The sequence below is a fragment of the Mastigoproctus giganteus genome, chromosome 7 (assembly GCF_048544385.1).
Source record: "Mastigoproctus giganteus isolate SK-2022 chromosome 7, ASM4854438v1, whole genome shotgun sequence".
NCBI lineage: Eukaryota > Metazoa > Arthropoda > Arachnida > Uropygi > Thelyphonidae > Mastigoproctus > Mastigoproctus giganteus.
The window spans coordinates 83,350,638-83,365,077 of record NC_143581.1 but is presented as its reverse complement, the minus strand read 5'-3'; the positions used below and the strand labels follow the sequence as shown (position 1 = coordinate 83,365,077).

Below are 14,440 nucleotides of genomic sequence, written 5' to 3'. Positions count from 1 at the left end.
AGTTATTTTAAAGGAGGCGGCAAAGCAACTAAGCAAACCCTTAGCCATAATTATGAGAGCATCCTTGGACTCAGGGGAGGTTCTCACGGACTGGAGATGTGCAAATGTGTCCCCAATTCACAAAGGTGGATCGAAGGGTGACACGAGTAATTACAGACCAGTTAGTTTAACTTCTGTTCCGGGTTAAATAATGGAGTCGCTGGTTAAAGATGCATTGCAGGGTCATCTAGACAAGACTGCAGCAATAATTCAAACACAGCATGGGTTTGTTAAGGGAAAGTCTTGTCTGACAAATTTGATTGGTTATTATGATGTGGTCACAAAGGAACTGGATGCAAAAAATAATTTTGATATCATATACTTGGATTTCAGGAAAGCTTTTGACACTGTTGCGCATGGAAGACTACTGTACAAATTGGAGCAGAATGGTATTAAGGGTAAGTTGCTACAATGGATAAAAGGATGGTTAAGTGGGAGAAGACAGAGGGTGGTAATCAATGGGTGCTGCTCTTCGTGGACTAATGTTATTAGTGGAATCCCACAGGGTTCGGTGTTGGGTCCACTGTTGTTTTGTGTATTTATCAATGATATTGATGAAGGTATATCAGGCTTAATGTCGAAGTTTGCAGATGACACAAAAAAGTTGGCAGGGTTGTTAATGACAGTAATGGTAGTGTGCTACTGCAACAGGATCTAGATAATTTGGGCAGATGGGCTAAGAAGTGGCAACTGAAGTTCAACCTTGACAAATGCAAAGTACTGCATATGGGTAGAAGTAACCCCAGAGAAACGTACCAACTGTGTGGTACTACACTTAAGGTGGTAGAAAATGAAAAAGACCTGGGAGTAATTGTGCAGTCAGATATGAAGTTTTCTGAGCAGTGCAGACAGGCTGCTAGGGCGGGTCATGGGGTTTTGTCAATGATATATAGGAATTTTGCTAGCAGGGAAAAGGAGGTGATTGTCCCTCTGTATAAGGCAATGGTCAGGCCACGCCTTGAGTACTGCGTACAGGTCTGGAGGCCTCATTTTAGGAAGGATGTAGATTTGCTTGAGCGTGTACAGAGAAGAGCAACACGATTGGTGAGGGGATTGAAGGGATTCTCTTACCAAGAGAGGCTTAAGTTCTGCAAATTGCAGTGGCTGGAGACTAGGCACCTGCGCAGTGATCTGATTGAGGTCTATAAGGCCTTGAATGGGTTGAGCACGCTGAATTCTGATGGGATCCTTCCACTTGTTCAGATTACCAACCTACGGGGACATATGTTCAAATTAAGAAAGGATAGATGTAGAATAGATGTGCGGAAATTTGCCTTTAGCCAGCGGGTGGTTAATTGCTGGAACAAACTTCCATCTGTCGTTGTGGAAGTTGATAGGTTAAATAAATTTAAGGAGGAACTGGACAGGCATTTGGAGGGAATGGTGTGATTTTTTTTTTTTTTTTTGGCTGATGCTGCATAAGCTCCTACACTTGCTTTCTTGCATCATGTGCCACTACTACTAGTACTAGTACTACTAAATAAATAAAATAAAAAAATAAAAATAAATAAATAAGTGCATAAACTGAAATGTACATCATAAGATGGTACATTATATCAGAATGATTTCTGGGTAACCCATTACCAAGGTTTTGACGTGCCAGTTTTTCTATGTTCACCTTCTATATGCTTTTATTTAGAAACAATGTATTTAATATATATATATATATATATTTTTTTTTTTTTTTTTTTATTTTAGTCATCCAAGAACGCAATTCATATGCCACAAGTGTTTGGAAGAGAGTAAAGATGAAATTAGATGGAAGGGACCCTGATCCTAATAAAAGATCCACCATTGCAGAACAGGTAAGTTTTAGAAAATTTATGATACTGTGACTTGCCTGCTGCTACTACAAATTATTTGTTGTTTTTATGGTTTCACGTGAACTCTGGTGGCCTATGTTGCAAAATAGAAACACATGATAATAGCACTATTCTCTGTTATGTGCAGTCATTTCATAATATTTGTGTAGTTCAAAGCTAATTAATAATGTCCTTCAAGAAGACAAAAAAATTTCAAAAGAGACATATGCAAAATTTTCCATAAACTGTAAAATAGAAAAAGGTATTAATACTCAAAATACTTTTGTGCCATATGTAGTTGTGACATTTCAATTTCGAGTGGCAGAAAATGGAATCAGACATTTTCCAGCATATTAGCATAAGAACAGCATATTGTGCATAGAAATAAATGCAAAAATAGACGTTCCATTTTATGGTCACTTACAGGTGGCTTAAAAAGTGTAATAGGAAAGGTAATAAAAGTGAACTTTAAGCACTTATTGGTAAGAGGCTGTTCTTGTTACCTTATTAATCTCTGTGCTGGAAAGAAAGCTGAAAGCCTTGCTGTGAAAGTGGATGAATACTTGATGGAAATTTATTACTATCTAGAAAGAAGTGCTAAAAGGAAAGACAGATTTAAACAGTTTCAATTGGTGCATGCCACTGAAGCAGAAAATATTTTGAAGCATGTGTACACGTTGCCTATCTTTGATTAAATGTGGAACTAGACTGGTAGAATAGTGGCTAACTTTGACCTAGTCTGTTTAAAAAAGTAATTAGCCATGGCAAAAGAAAGGCGATATGAGCACTTTTCAAAGTTACAAAATTGAAAAATACAACAAGTGATCGCTAATAATTGATACTGACTCATGTTGAAATCCAGTTTATGATCCAAAAGTTTTGACAGGAGGACAAATTGCAAACCCAAGAAAAAGAACTTCTGGTAAAAACAATTCTAAACAGGCCAAGCAAGCTGATAATTTTATGCAAGTTATCCTCCCTCTTGTGCATTAAGTCTGTTTTATGTTTCTCTCTCTTCCTGGCTTGAATAAAGCAATTTGCTCATTTCTTTTAAATGTTATGCCAATGTCTGAAAATCCGAACACAGCTCTTCAATATAGCACACCTCACATCCATGAAATGATTATTACTTCTAGATATGTTGAAAAATGCTAAGTGCAAATGGTGATTTGGACTGGATGCATATATGTTGCATACATATTTGCATACATATCCTCATTTTTCTCTGGCATCTTTGTAAAGTACTTTGTGAAGTACCTTACCAGCACACAAGTACAATGAAATGCTGCAGTTGCACATTATAGAGAACAAAGTTTCCTGCATTCCAACTTTCATACACATTATAAACTGCAGACTAGCGCGCGCATGCACACACACACACACACCTGATGCCAATTCTTTAATGAAAATTAACCAAAATTAGCAGAATTTTTTTTAAAAATTTCATTAAATAGTTTTATTTTTATGCAAAAAGACTGAGAAAAACTATGTGATAGCAAGACAGAGAAGGGGTCAAAAAAAATGGATTCTCCATCTTAAATCTAGAGAGTTGTTAATCCGTCATAAATCCAGAGAGAGAGAGAGAGAGAGAGAGAGAGAGAGAGAGGTTTGCTAATTATTCAGCAATGCAGCCGCAGTAAGATCAGACTCACCAACAAGAACAAGGTCTTGTGGAAGTCACTGGCCTTGGATTCCCTTAAAGTCAAAGTCACATGCCTGTCATAGAGGATTTTTTTCCATGTATCTGCAAAAGCACAGATCTTCATCTCCTTCAAAGAGGAATCTCAGTTGAATATATGGGCTTCAGATTATAGTGAAAATAAACCATTATAGTGAAAATAAAATATTCTGCACATACTTTGCTCTCTGGTATCTTCCACTTTGTCTTGCTTATCCTCGAAAACTGCTGTTACTTCTCCAAGAAACGTCTTGAAATAGAACCTTTTCCATGCCAGGAAGATACCTTAATTCATCAACTGGATCAAAGCAGTTATGATGATGGTAGGCACCTACCAATCACGACTGCACGAAACACAACCACCACCTTCTCTATACAGTCCCTTTCCCTGACCCCACCACATGGGCACCTGTATGTGGTGAGGAGACCTCCCAGTGAGACTGCTGATCCTCCAGATTTGCATCACTGGGACCCACTGACCACAGCCTAAGTTCCAGGCTAACACCATAGGAATCCAGCATGTTTTCTGTGTGCTGCGACCTGTGGAAATACAGAAGGGTGGGGTGGTTGAAGGGCTAAGCTTCAACACACTGTTTTGACCCCTGCTTCAACAAGATGGCTGGTCCGGGATGGCTCAGCTCAACCATCTCAATGCCATGCCCTACTCTCATGGTCCAAGAGACAGGATTCAGGCTGTCAGAGGTGTGGGTATGGTATCTGATTATCCCAAGCATCCCATTCCAGAGCACATTTACTGCTTGCCAGGTAGTAGGCATCCCATTTCAGCTCAGCAGTGAGTGGAGAGCTCAGGCACTGAACCAAAACTAATATAAATCCTGATAATCTTAACTCTTCTTCTGGGGGCCTCAATACTGTCCCTACCAGACATTAACATTCAGCTATAAGGTCCAGGACTAAAACTATATCAGGTCTAAATCCTAGATTCCTGATATTCCATTCCATCACTATAAGGAAAATGTCACCCTTCTTTGTTCAGAACTGTTTGGAAGGGTTGGCAATCTCCCATAAATCTGTATGCATTCTGTAGATATGCTCATTGAAACAAAGTGACGAACAGCCAGAACAGCTCCTTCAAGCCACCTTTATTGGGGAATACCAATTAAGTCTACACTCCCACAAGACACTGAACTCGTCCTGAGGTGTGATCTCTGAATGGGATCTTATGGAAGTGTCTGAAGAGGAGATCTGTTCAGAACTAAAATCTCAAGGAGTAGCAGCTGTGAAATGAATGTTTGTACATAGGGATCTAATTCCAACTAGGAACATCATCTTTTTAATATGCCAATGTCCCCTAATGAGATTAAAGCCACTTATCTGAACTGCATAATACATCCATATGTTCCAAATCTGTTAAGTGCCAGAAACATGAAACACAGTGAGTGCAGGCAAGAACACCAAGGCAAGCCACAAATGGCTTGCCGTGATGTTCTTGCCTGCACTCACTGTGTTTCAAAGGACTATGAAATTACATCATGTAAATTCCACCTACATTAATTGTCAAGGAGAGAACCTCTATAATCCCAAGCATGCCAGAGGTGGAAGGAAGAATAAGAAATACAAAGATGTAAAGCAAAGCTAAATATCTCATACCAAGAGGCCAGAAAAGCAATTAAATCAGTAAATAGCAACAAAGCAACATAAGCTGAAAAGGTTGCCAAGAAAGTCATTTATGCCCATTACCTGCTATTTACTGAGCTCAAAAAAATCAGCACAGAAAGCTGCCTCTATCGGTACCTCCTTCTGCTCGAGCATTACCAAATATCGAGCACTAAAGTAACAGTAATGGAAACTCAACCACCAATACCAGCACAAGAAGAAATGGATGTTGAAGCCAAGAAGGTACCTGATGAAACAGTCTTGGAATTCCTTGCGGAGAAAGAAATGGATACAGGGCAATGTCCAGACAATCCCAAAAAAAGGTAAGTCCAAGATGGAGAATACTAGACCCTCAACACTTCAGAAGCCAGCTAATGGATCCACTGAGCCCAAGTAATGGCTAAATCCCTACAGTGGAATTGTCAAGGATTCTGGAGGTTCGTGCTTATACAAGGCCCTCTTGTATAAGCACGAACCAACGTGCTTTTGCTTACAGGAGACATCTAAAGCAACTGATGAGCCCCCCAACCATTCATAACTTTACTATTATTCATAAGGATAGAATTGCAGATGGTTCTATCCATGGAGGAGTCGCTATCCTTGTGGCCAACCAGATCCCTTTTCAGACTATGTAATGGAGTATCAGGAATCTAGGATTTAGACCTGATATAGCTTCAATCCTGGACCTTTTAGCTGAAGTGTGGTGTCTGTATCTACATTATTAATGTCTGGTAGGGACAGTGTTGAGGCCCTCCAGAAGAAAAGTTAAGATTATCAGGATTCATAACAGTTTTGGTTCAGTGCCTGAGCTCTTCGCTCACTGCTGAGCTGAAATGGGATGCCCACCACCTGGCAAGCAGAAATGTGCTCTGCAGTGGAATGCGAATTGCAACAGCACACGAGGTGCCTCCGTATCCAGGTGGGAAGGAGCAGCAGTGCATAGCACACGCTTCTTGATTAGACCGAGGTTTGAGCCCGTCACCACCAAATACAGAGGATGTGGAAAGGTCAGGGAATGACCACCGCATATTCCTGGAGCAATATGGCCCTAGTTGCTAATGCTCCTAAAAACCAAATAACAACAGCAACAGCACAGAAGCTGTTGCAATTCACCTTATAGAGGAATTTTTATTAACAGTCTGCTCTATTTATTTGCCACCTAGATGTCTGCTCTATTTATTTGCCCCCCCCCCCCAGAAAGACCTTGATAAGCTCTTTTTTCAATTGGCTTTCCTCCTATTTGGGGATTTTAATGGGCTTAAAACTCTCTGGTATAGTGGTAATATCAGTGGATGGAGATGAGTCATTGAGTACGTGCTCACTGACGATGACCTCTCTCTCTCTCTCTCTCTCTCTCTCTCTCGTAAATGTGGGGGGAAAACACTGTCTTTCACATCCATGAAAGAAGGTGTTTCTACCATTGATCTTTCCATCTGCTGCCTTTCTCTGCTCCCTTCATTTACTTGGGAGGTGGAGGATAACCTTTATGGAAATGATCACTTTCCTGTGATAACCACCCTGATTGATGGGAGACTGTCTTCCTTTTAGGTTACAGGGGTGGAAGATTAATGCTGACTATAAAAACTGGGAAAGGATCCCAAATTTCCAGAAAATTACCATCCAATTGCTCTGACTAAGTGTTTTGAAAAATGTTGGAGAGAATGGTTAGTGCTCATCTTTTACAGTACTTAGAATCAAATGCCCTTCTCTCCTGCTTTCAGTGCAGCTTCCGAACGAACAGGTCCACTCTGGACCACTTAATTGGAATGTAAATGTCTACTCAATGTGTGATGTGTTGCTAAAAAGAGAGCACTTTCCATGTCAAAGAAGATGGTGTCCATCTTCTTTGACATGGTTAGTGCTCGTTTTTTATAGTCTCGGTCTAAGAGGTCACCTTCTCATTTTTATTAAAAACTTCTTATCCCTTTGTTTTTTCCAAGTTCGTTAGGATCCACCCTCTCTTGGACATTTTTCCAAGAGGAGGAAGTACTACCAGTGTCTGTCTTAAGTGTTAGACTTTTTGCCATTAAAGTAAACTCCATTACAGAACAACTTCCTCCAACCATAAAGAGTGCACTCTATGTCGATAACTTTTTTTTTTTTTCTCAATCATACAATATGAGGGTTATTCAAGAAGGATGTAGAGATGCTGGAACGAGTACAGAGAAGGGCAACAAGATTAGTGAATGGAACAAAGGGGTGCTCTTACGAAGAAAGGCTTAAGTTTTGCAAATTACAGTGTCTGGAGACTAGGCACCAGCGAGGTGATCTGATAGAGGTGTATAAAGCCTTGAATGGTTTGAGCATGCTCAGTGCTGATGGGATTCTTCCTCTTGCTCAGAATAATTACCTGAGAGGGCATAAATTCAAATTGAGGAAGGACAGATGTAGGATAGACGTGAGGAAATTTGCCTTTAGCCAGCGGGTGGTTGGCTGGTGGAACAGACTTCCATCCCTTGTCGTGGAGGTTGATAGCCTAAATAAGTTTAAGGCTCAGCTGGACAGGTATTTCGAACAAACAGAGGGGTGAAGTGGAAGTGGTTATTTTTTATTTATTTATTTTTTTTTTTTTATTTATTTTTTTTTTTTTTGGCTGATAAGCTTGCTTTCTTGCATCAAATGCCTCTACTAATGCTAATGCTATTGAGAGACAGCTGCAGAAAGCTATTGACAGTCGTAACACCTAGGCCATGGCCAATGATTTCAGGTTCTCACCAGAGAAAACCGCTCGCATCCATTTTTTCCGCAAGTGTAATACCCAGAACCTGAATTAAGATTGGACAAAGCACCATTCCAGTACAGCACAAACAAAATTCTTGGGGCTCATATTTGACAAAAAGCTTACATTCCTCCAACATATTTGTCAGCTATGCACAAAGTACATGAGAAGGCTGAACATTCTCCATCCTCTCTCTTCTGCTTTTTGGGGTGCTGACCAGTGCACGTTACCCTGTCTGTATTGTGAGCTTATATGGTCAAAATTAGAATTTGAGTGTCAAGTATGTGTGTCCACCAGAAATAGTGCCCTTCTGTAGCTTGACCCCATTCACCATCAAGCCATCTCTATTGCTATTAGTGCATTCAGATCATCACCTGTCCAAAGTCTATATGGCAAAGTAAATGAACCATCTTTTTCGCCTCAGTGAATGCAGTCATTTCTACAGTATGCCATTAAGCTGAACTCCCTGTCAGACTATCCGGCATGAACATCTGTTTTTGAGCTATGATAGGAAAATCTTTATAACACACATCGGACTGCCAACCGCACATTCAGGAAGAAGGAGTCCCGCGGGGATCGATACTTAGTCCAATACTATTTTAAATCCGAGTTAGCAGCATAACACGAGATATCCCAAAAAACCGTTGAAACTTACATATACGCAGATGACCTTACAATTTCTTGTCAGTCTCAAAGTATGAACACTATCGAACGGCAGCTCCACCTTGCCATTACCAAAATACAATTGTGGACTTCATGGAATGGCTACAGACTATCAGAAAAGAAATACACTGTCACTCACTTTTCCAAGAAACGAGCTCTCCATCCCGATCCAGAATTACAAATAAACAATATTCCAATATTCCAGAATTACAAATAAACAATATTCCAATATTCCAGAATTACAAATAAACAATATTCCTACTTGTAAGTACTGTTAAATTTCTTGGAGTGATATTAGATAGCAAGCTGAACTTCCAAGCTCACATCTCTCCTTTAAGAAATACATGTCTAAAGCATCTGAATATACTGTGATCAGTCTCGGCCATGTCATGGGGCACTGATCAGTATACTCTACTGCATCTTTATAGAACTTTAATCCGTTCACGGCTAGATTATTGTTGTCCAGTCTATGACTCTGCTAGGAGCTGGACAGGTATTTCGAACAAACAGAGGGGTGAAGTGGAAGTGGTTATTTTTTATTTATTTATTTATTTATTTTTTATTTTATTTTTTTTTTTGGCTGATGCTGCATAAGCTTGCTTTCTTGCATCAAATGCCTCTACTAATGCTAATGCTATTGAGAGACAGCTGCAGAAAGCTATTGACAGTCGTAACACCTAGGCCATGGCCAATGATTTCAGGTTCTCAACAGAGAAAACCGCTCGCATCCATTTTTTCCGCAAGTGTAATACCCAGAACCTGAATTAAGATTGGACAAAGCACCATTCCAGTAGCAGCACAAACAACATTCTTGGGGCTCATATTTGACAAAAAGCTTACATTCCTCCAACATATTTGTCAGCTATGCACAAAGTACATGAGAGGGCTGAACATTCTCCATCCTCTCTCTTCTGCTTTTTGGGGTGCTGACCAGTGCACGTTACCCTGTCTGTATTGTGAGCTTATATGGTCAAAATTAGAATTTGAGTGTCAAGTATGTGTGTCCACCAGAAATAGTGCCCTTCTGTAGCTTGACCCCATTCACCATCAAGCCATCTCTATTGCTATTAGTGCATTCAGATCATCACCTGTCCAAAGTCTATATGGCAAAGTAAATGAACCATCTTTTTCGTCTCAGTGAATGCAGTCATTTCTACAGTATGCCATTAAGCTGAACTCCCTGTCAGACTATCCGGCATGAACATCTGTTTTTGAGCTATGATAGGAAAATCTTTATAACACACATCGGACTGCCAACCGTCCATTCGGTATTCATGTCCAAGAGCTACTCAGAGAGTTTAACATCATGGTAGACAAGGTTGCTCAATCACTAAAGCAGCCCCTTCCACCCTGGAGTCCTCAAATACCAGCATGTGACTCCTATCTTTAGAACTGGATGAAGTCTGAGCAGAATGTTCTGACTTTTTGCCATTTTACACAAACAGCTCAAAGTCAAAATCATATGTGGGATCTGCTGCTGTTTTTTCAGATAATACTATATCTGAGCAGAATGCAGCATATACTGCAGAGCTGCACACTATAGAGTTAGCTTTGGATCACATAGGAAATCGCCAATATCAATGGTTTGTTATATACACCAATTAACTGAGCACTACAGGCTTTATCAGCATTGATACACACTACTCACCCAACCCTGTCCCTGATTCAGCAGATGATGGACTCTCTCTCTCTCTCTCTCTCTATAAAGGTGGGTTAGACATCTGCTTCTGCTGGATCCCCAGCCACATTGGGATTAGAGGAAATGATTTAGCTGATATTACAGTCAAATCAGCCCTCAGATTTGGCTGCAATATCAGCTAAATCAGTAGCCCTGACAAATAATCTTAGCCTGTCAGTCCCCTATGCAGACTACAAGCAAGTAATCCATAGTAAGTTACATTCGCATTGGCAAGATTCAAGACATCGGCAGGTTACAGACAAACTGTATCAGATTAATCCTCGGCTCCACATAGGACACATTCATCTGATACACTCCTTTCTGCTGAGGGCTGGTGATCCTCCTCTGTATGGGCAGTGCGACAGCATTTTATCCATTAAACATTTTATCCGACTACTTTAGAAATATTTGTTTTAACACTTTTAACCATCTGGCTAAGCCATATACACTTGGTTAGGTTTTTATCGACAATGACAATGTGTCAGCAGCTTTTAAATATTTAAAAGCAATAAATATCTATACACTTACATGAAATATCCAATTTATTTTTACCACATTTTTGGGGTGTCATTTTAATTCTGTCATGTTGCATTATAACCCAGTCATTTTTGCACTATAAAAAAACCAAACCAAACCCTTTCCCTAATGTTTTTAAACATTAGGGAAAGGGTTTGGTTTGGTTTTTTCCTATAGATGTATCCTCATTTGAAGGGGAAGCCTAAAATTAGTAATGAATACCAGCAGTGTAATATTACGATAAAGTGTTGAAGCATCTCGTAAAATAAGTTCAGTTATCAGTTTCAGTGAATATGATAACGGTAATCAGCAGAAAATTACTGACTGTAATCACTGATGTGAACTGATGTGAAGATACCCATTTATGACATTTCTAGGAGCAAGGTACTGTACTGTGCAGTGCTCTGAATGGCACTTTGGTGCAGATTATATTTGTGAAATGAAAAAAGTTGCCCCAGGTTCCAAACAATTGATTGAGCAATTTCTTGTGCTTTTTCCAGTACCCCACATGGTAGGATTACTGGAAAACTGAATTATAAAAACAGCCCCCTCCCCCAAACTCACTCACTCACTCACTCTTTTTGATTTGGTAGTTGTTGGCGCAGCGGCTTCTGTGGCCATATTGCACCTCCCAAGGTTTTTGCAGTACTTTGATCCAAGCCCGAGGCGGGAATCGAACCCGCGACCTTTGGGTTACCGGGCAGGTACTTTACCCACTCGGCTAGCCGGGTCGGCCTCACTCACTCACTCACACACACACACACACACACACCTCTATGGGTAAAAAGAGCTAACATGAATCATAAAGAAAGTTATCCATTGCTTGAGCCTCTAGGCTCAGCTTAAGAACAACACAAAACTAACTTTGACACATCTCACCCTATGAGACAGAGAATAGAAGTATTCCGAAAGTAATTAGCATTGTTCCTAATAATACATTCTCATGCCAGCGCCACTCTATCGTCACACTTTCACCATTTCTTACAAAGAAATGCCATTGGGAATACTATTTTTCACCTAAGTGGTAAAAAGATTTCTCTCTGGAGACTTATTATAGAGACCGAATTACAGACACTCTGTAACCCTATTTAGACTCTTCATCTTTGCAAGTATTCCTGTCACAGTAGCTTTGCATGCTGCCACCTTAAATGGCCTGAGCATCAAGTGATAGTTTCCAAATAATTTTACGGTGTTTTTTTTGGGCAAATACTAGCTTTTCTTCACTTTTTCCCTCTGCTCACAATGCTACTACTACCTCCCTTTAGCACCATACTGCTCTCCTACTCTTCTAATCACTTGGTCACTGGTTGACTCTACTCCTGCCTCCACATGGTAGGGTTGTAAGGTTGGAAACCTGGGTGAAAAGAGGTACTTCCCCCAGAGCTAAAAGCACCAAACCATGGATTTCAACAGCTGCCCTCCAATTGAGCCTGATGCTCATCATACTCTTAATTAAATGAAACTGATCATAACACATCATAGTCAAAAGGAGTGCATACTGACATAAAGCAGCAGGAGTGCCCATCATTCCTTATTTTCCACTGCTTTTCAAACAAAAGTAAGAGTACTTTGCAGTATTTGAATTGATTTTATTTGTATATCAGTGTAGCACTTTTGCTCTACAAGAAGTAGGCAAAGGCCCAGAAAGGAAATCCACCTTTCTGTTTCTTTTTTCTATAAATATTAATTACTAACTCAGCCACTTAGTCACCTCGTGGCACTGCTCCTGCCTCCCCGTGGCAGGGCCATTAACCTGGGTGGAAAAGATAAACTCCCAGGGCCAAAAGGAGCCATCATGGATTCTACAAATTTTCCACCCTTAGAGCCTTCAAACTCAAGGCAAGAATCCTGTCATGAAGAAAAGGAAAATAGTCAACCTAAAAGGCTTCGAACAGAAGCACAATGTTCAGACATTCCTTATTTTTTGGTGATACACTCTCTGTCTACCCAGCCTGTGGGTTATTTATCTCCATTCATGATTCAAAGACATCTAGAATCTATTGCAGGATCAACAAAAATGGTAAAGCGACTACAATCTGGAGATCTCCTGATTGAAACAGCCACCACTAAACATTCGGAGTGGCTATTAAAGACAACATTTGGTGGGTTGCCAGTATCTGTTACTCCCCACAATATCTTAAATTCATCAAAAGGTGTCATCACAGAATGGGACTTAATTACAGTGTCTGAGGAGGAATTAGTACAAAAACTTAGCAATCAAAAGGTAATCAGTGCTAAAAGAATAATGACAAAAAAAGATGGAAATCTCATTCCAACTCGTTCCATCATTTTTTAACTTTTAGTACTCCTGATTTGCCATCCTCAGTAAAAGCTGGATATTTAAACTGCTGAATTCGTCCATACATCCCGAATCCTCTTCGCTGTTTTAAATGCCAGAAATATGGCCGTTCACAGCAGGCATGCAGAGGTGATGCCATCTGTCCTATTTTTGGAGCAAAAGATCATACATAGGCAGATTGTCCAGCCGCAATTCCCATTTGCCCCAACTGCAAAGGCAATCACCCCGCCTTTTCTAAATCATGAGAAATGTGGAAAACAGGTAGGAAAATCCAAAAATACAAAGTAAAACATAAAGTCACATATCCTGAGGCACGCAGACAAATAATGTTGACCATGCCAAGTCCATCTTATGCCACTTGAACCCGAAGTTTTCATGCAACTGCAATTCAAACAGATGTGTCAATACCACCCAAAGTCTCGCTAGCTAATTGGGTTAAAGCAACCTTATCAACCACTGGAAAAGGAAATTCTAAAACTAAAACCAGCAATGCCACCAACACCCCAATTAGTATTCCAACTGATATTGTGACAGTCTCAAATGACACAGAAAAATTGAAACCTAATAAAGAATGTAAGAAACTGATCCCCCAACCAACACTATGGAAGTGGATATACATCCAAATTATGAAGAACCTATCCTAGAACTCCATGCCAATGACACTATGGATACCGGATGCCCCTTATTCTCAAAAAAAGACCAGAAAAAATGCCCTGCATACAAAAAACAGTCAGATGAATCATCATCAGTCAAACCAAAATAATGCCTAACATCATACAGTGGAATTGTAAAGGACTAAGCAGCCATTCTGATGACTTAAGGGATTTAATCTCTGTTTAATCCCATAGGTATATGCCTACAGGAAACATTCTTGTCACCCCAAGTTTTGCCGAAATTCTCAAATTATATGATATACAGACGAGATAGAAGCCCAGAGTCTCCTGCCTGTGGAGGAGTAGCCATTCTTGTAAATTCTAACATACCATCCAGACCGATCCAATTAAAAACCACCCTAGAAGCAGGCAGCTCAGATTGCAGTTGGTATTTCAGTTACCATTGTTTCGATTTATATTCCACCATCTCTACCACTTGCCCTATCAGAACTTGACAACCTCATTGCACAACTTCCAACTCCAATTTGTCTTTTTGGTGAGTTTAATGGACACCATCCATTGTGGGGATCAGCTACAATGGACAGAAGTGGAAAGTTGATTGAGGAATTTATAAATAATAATGATCTAAATTTATTAAACTCTGGATCTCCTACCTACAGGATCTACTTCTCAAATTGACTTGTGAGTTTGCTCACGTTCCATCTTTCCAATCATGACATGGTCTATATTATCTGTTGCTTGTTTGTTATTTGGAGCATTAGCAACTAAGGCCATGTTGCTCCAGGGATATGCGGTGGTCATTCCCTGACCTTTCC

At 40.0% G+C, this 14,440-nt stretch overlaps 1 protein-coding gene across 1 annotated transcript in view; it reads left to right on the top strand.

Moving 5' to 3' along the window:
* Positions 1 to 14,440, top strand: part of nonC (serine/threonine-protein kinase Smg1) — a 1,411,261-nt gene that overhangs the window by 1,328,882 nt on the left and 67,939 nt on the right. Inside the window, exon 73 of the mRNA XM_090378365.1 lies at positions 1,738 to 1,844. Coding sequence (XP_090234491.1) covers positions 1,738 to 1,844 — 107 coding nt within the window. The remainder of the gene's footprint in view (positions 1 to 1,737; positions 1,845 to 14,440) is intronic.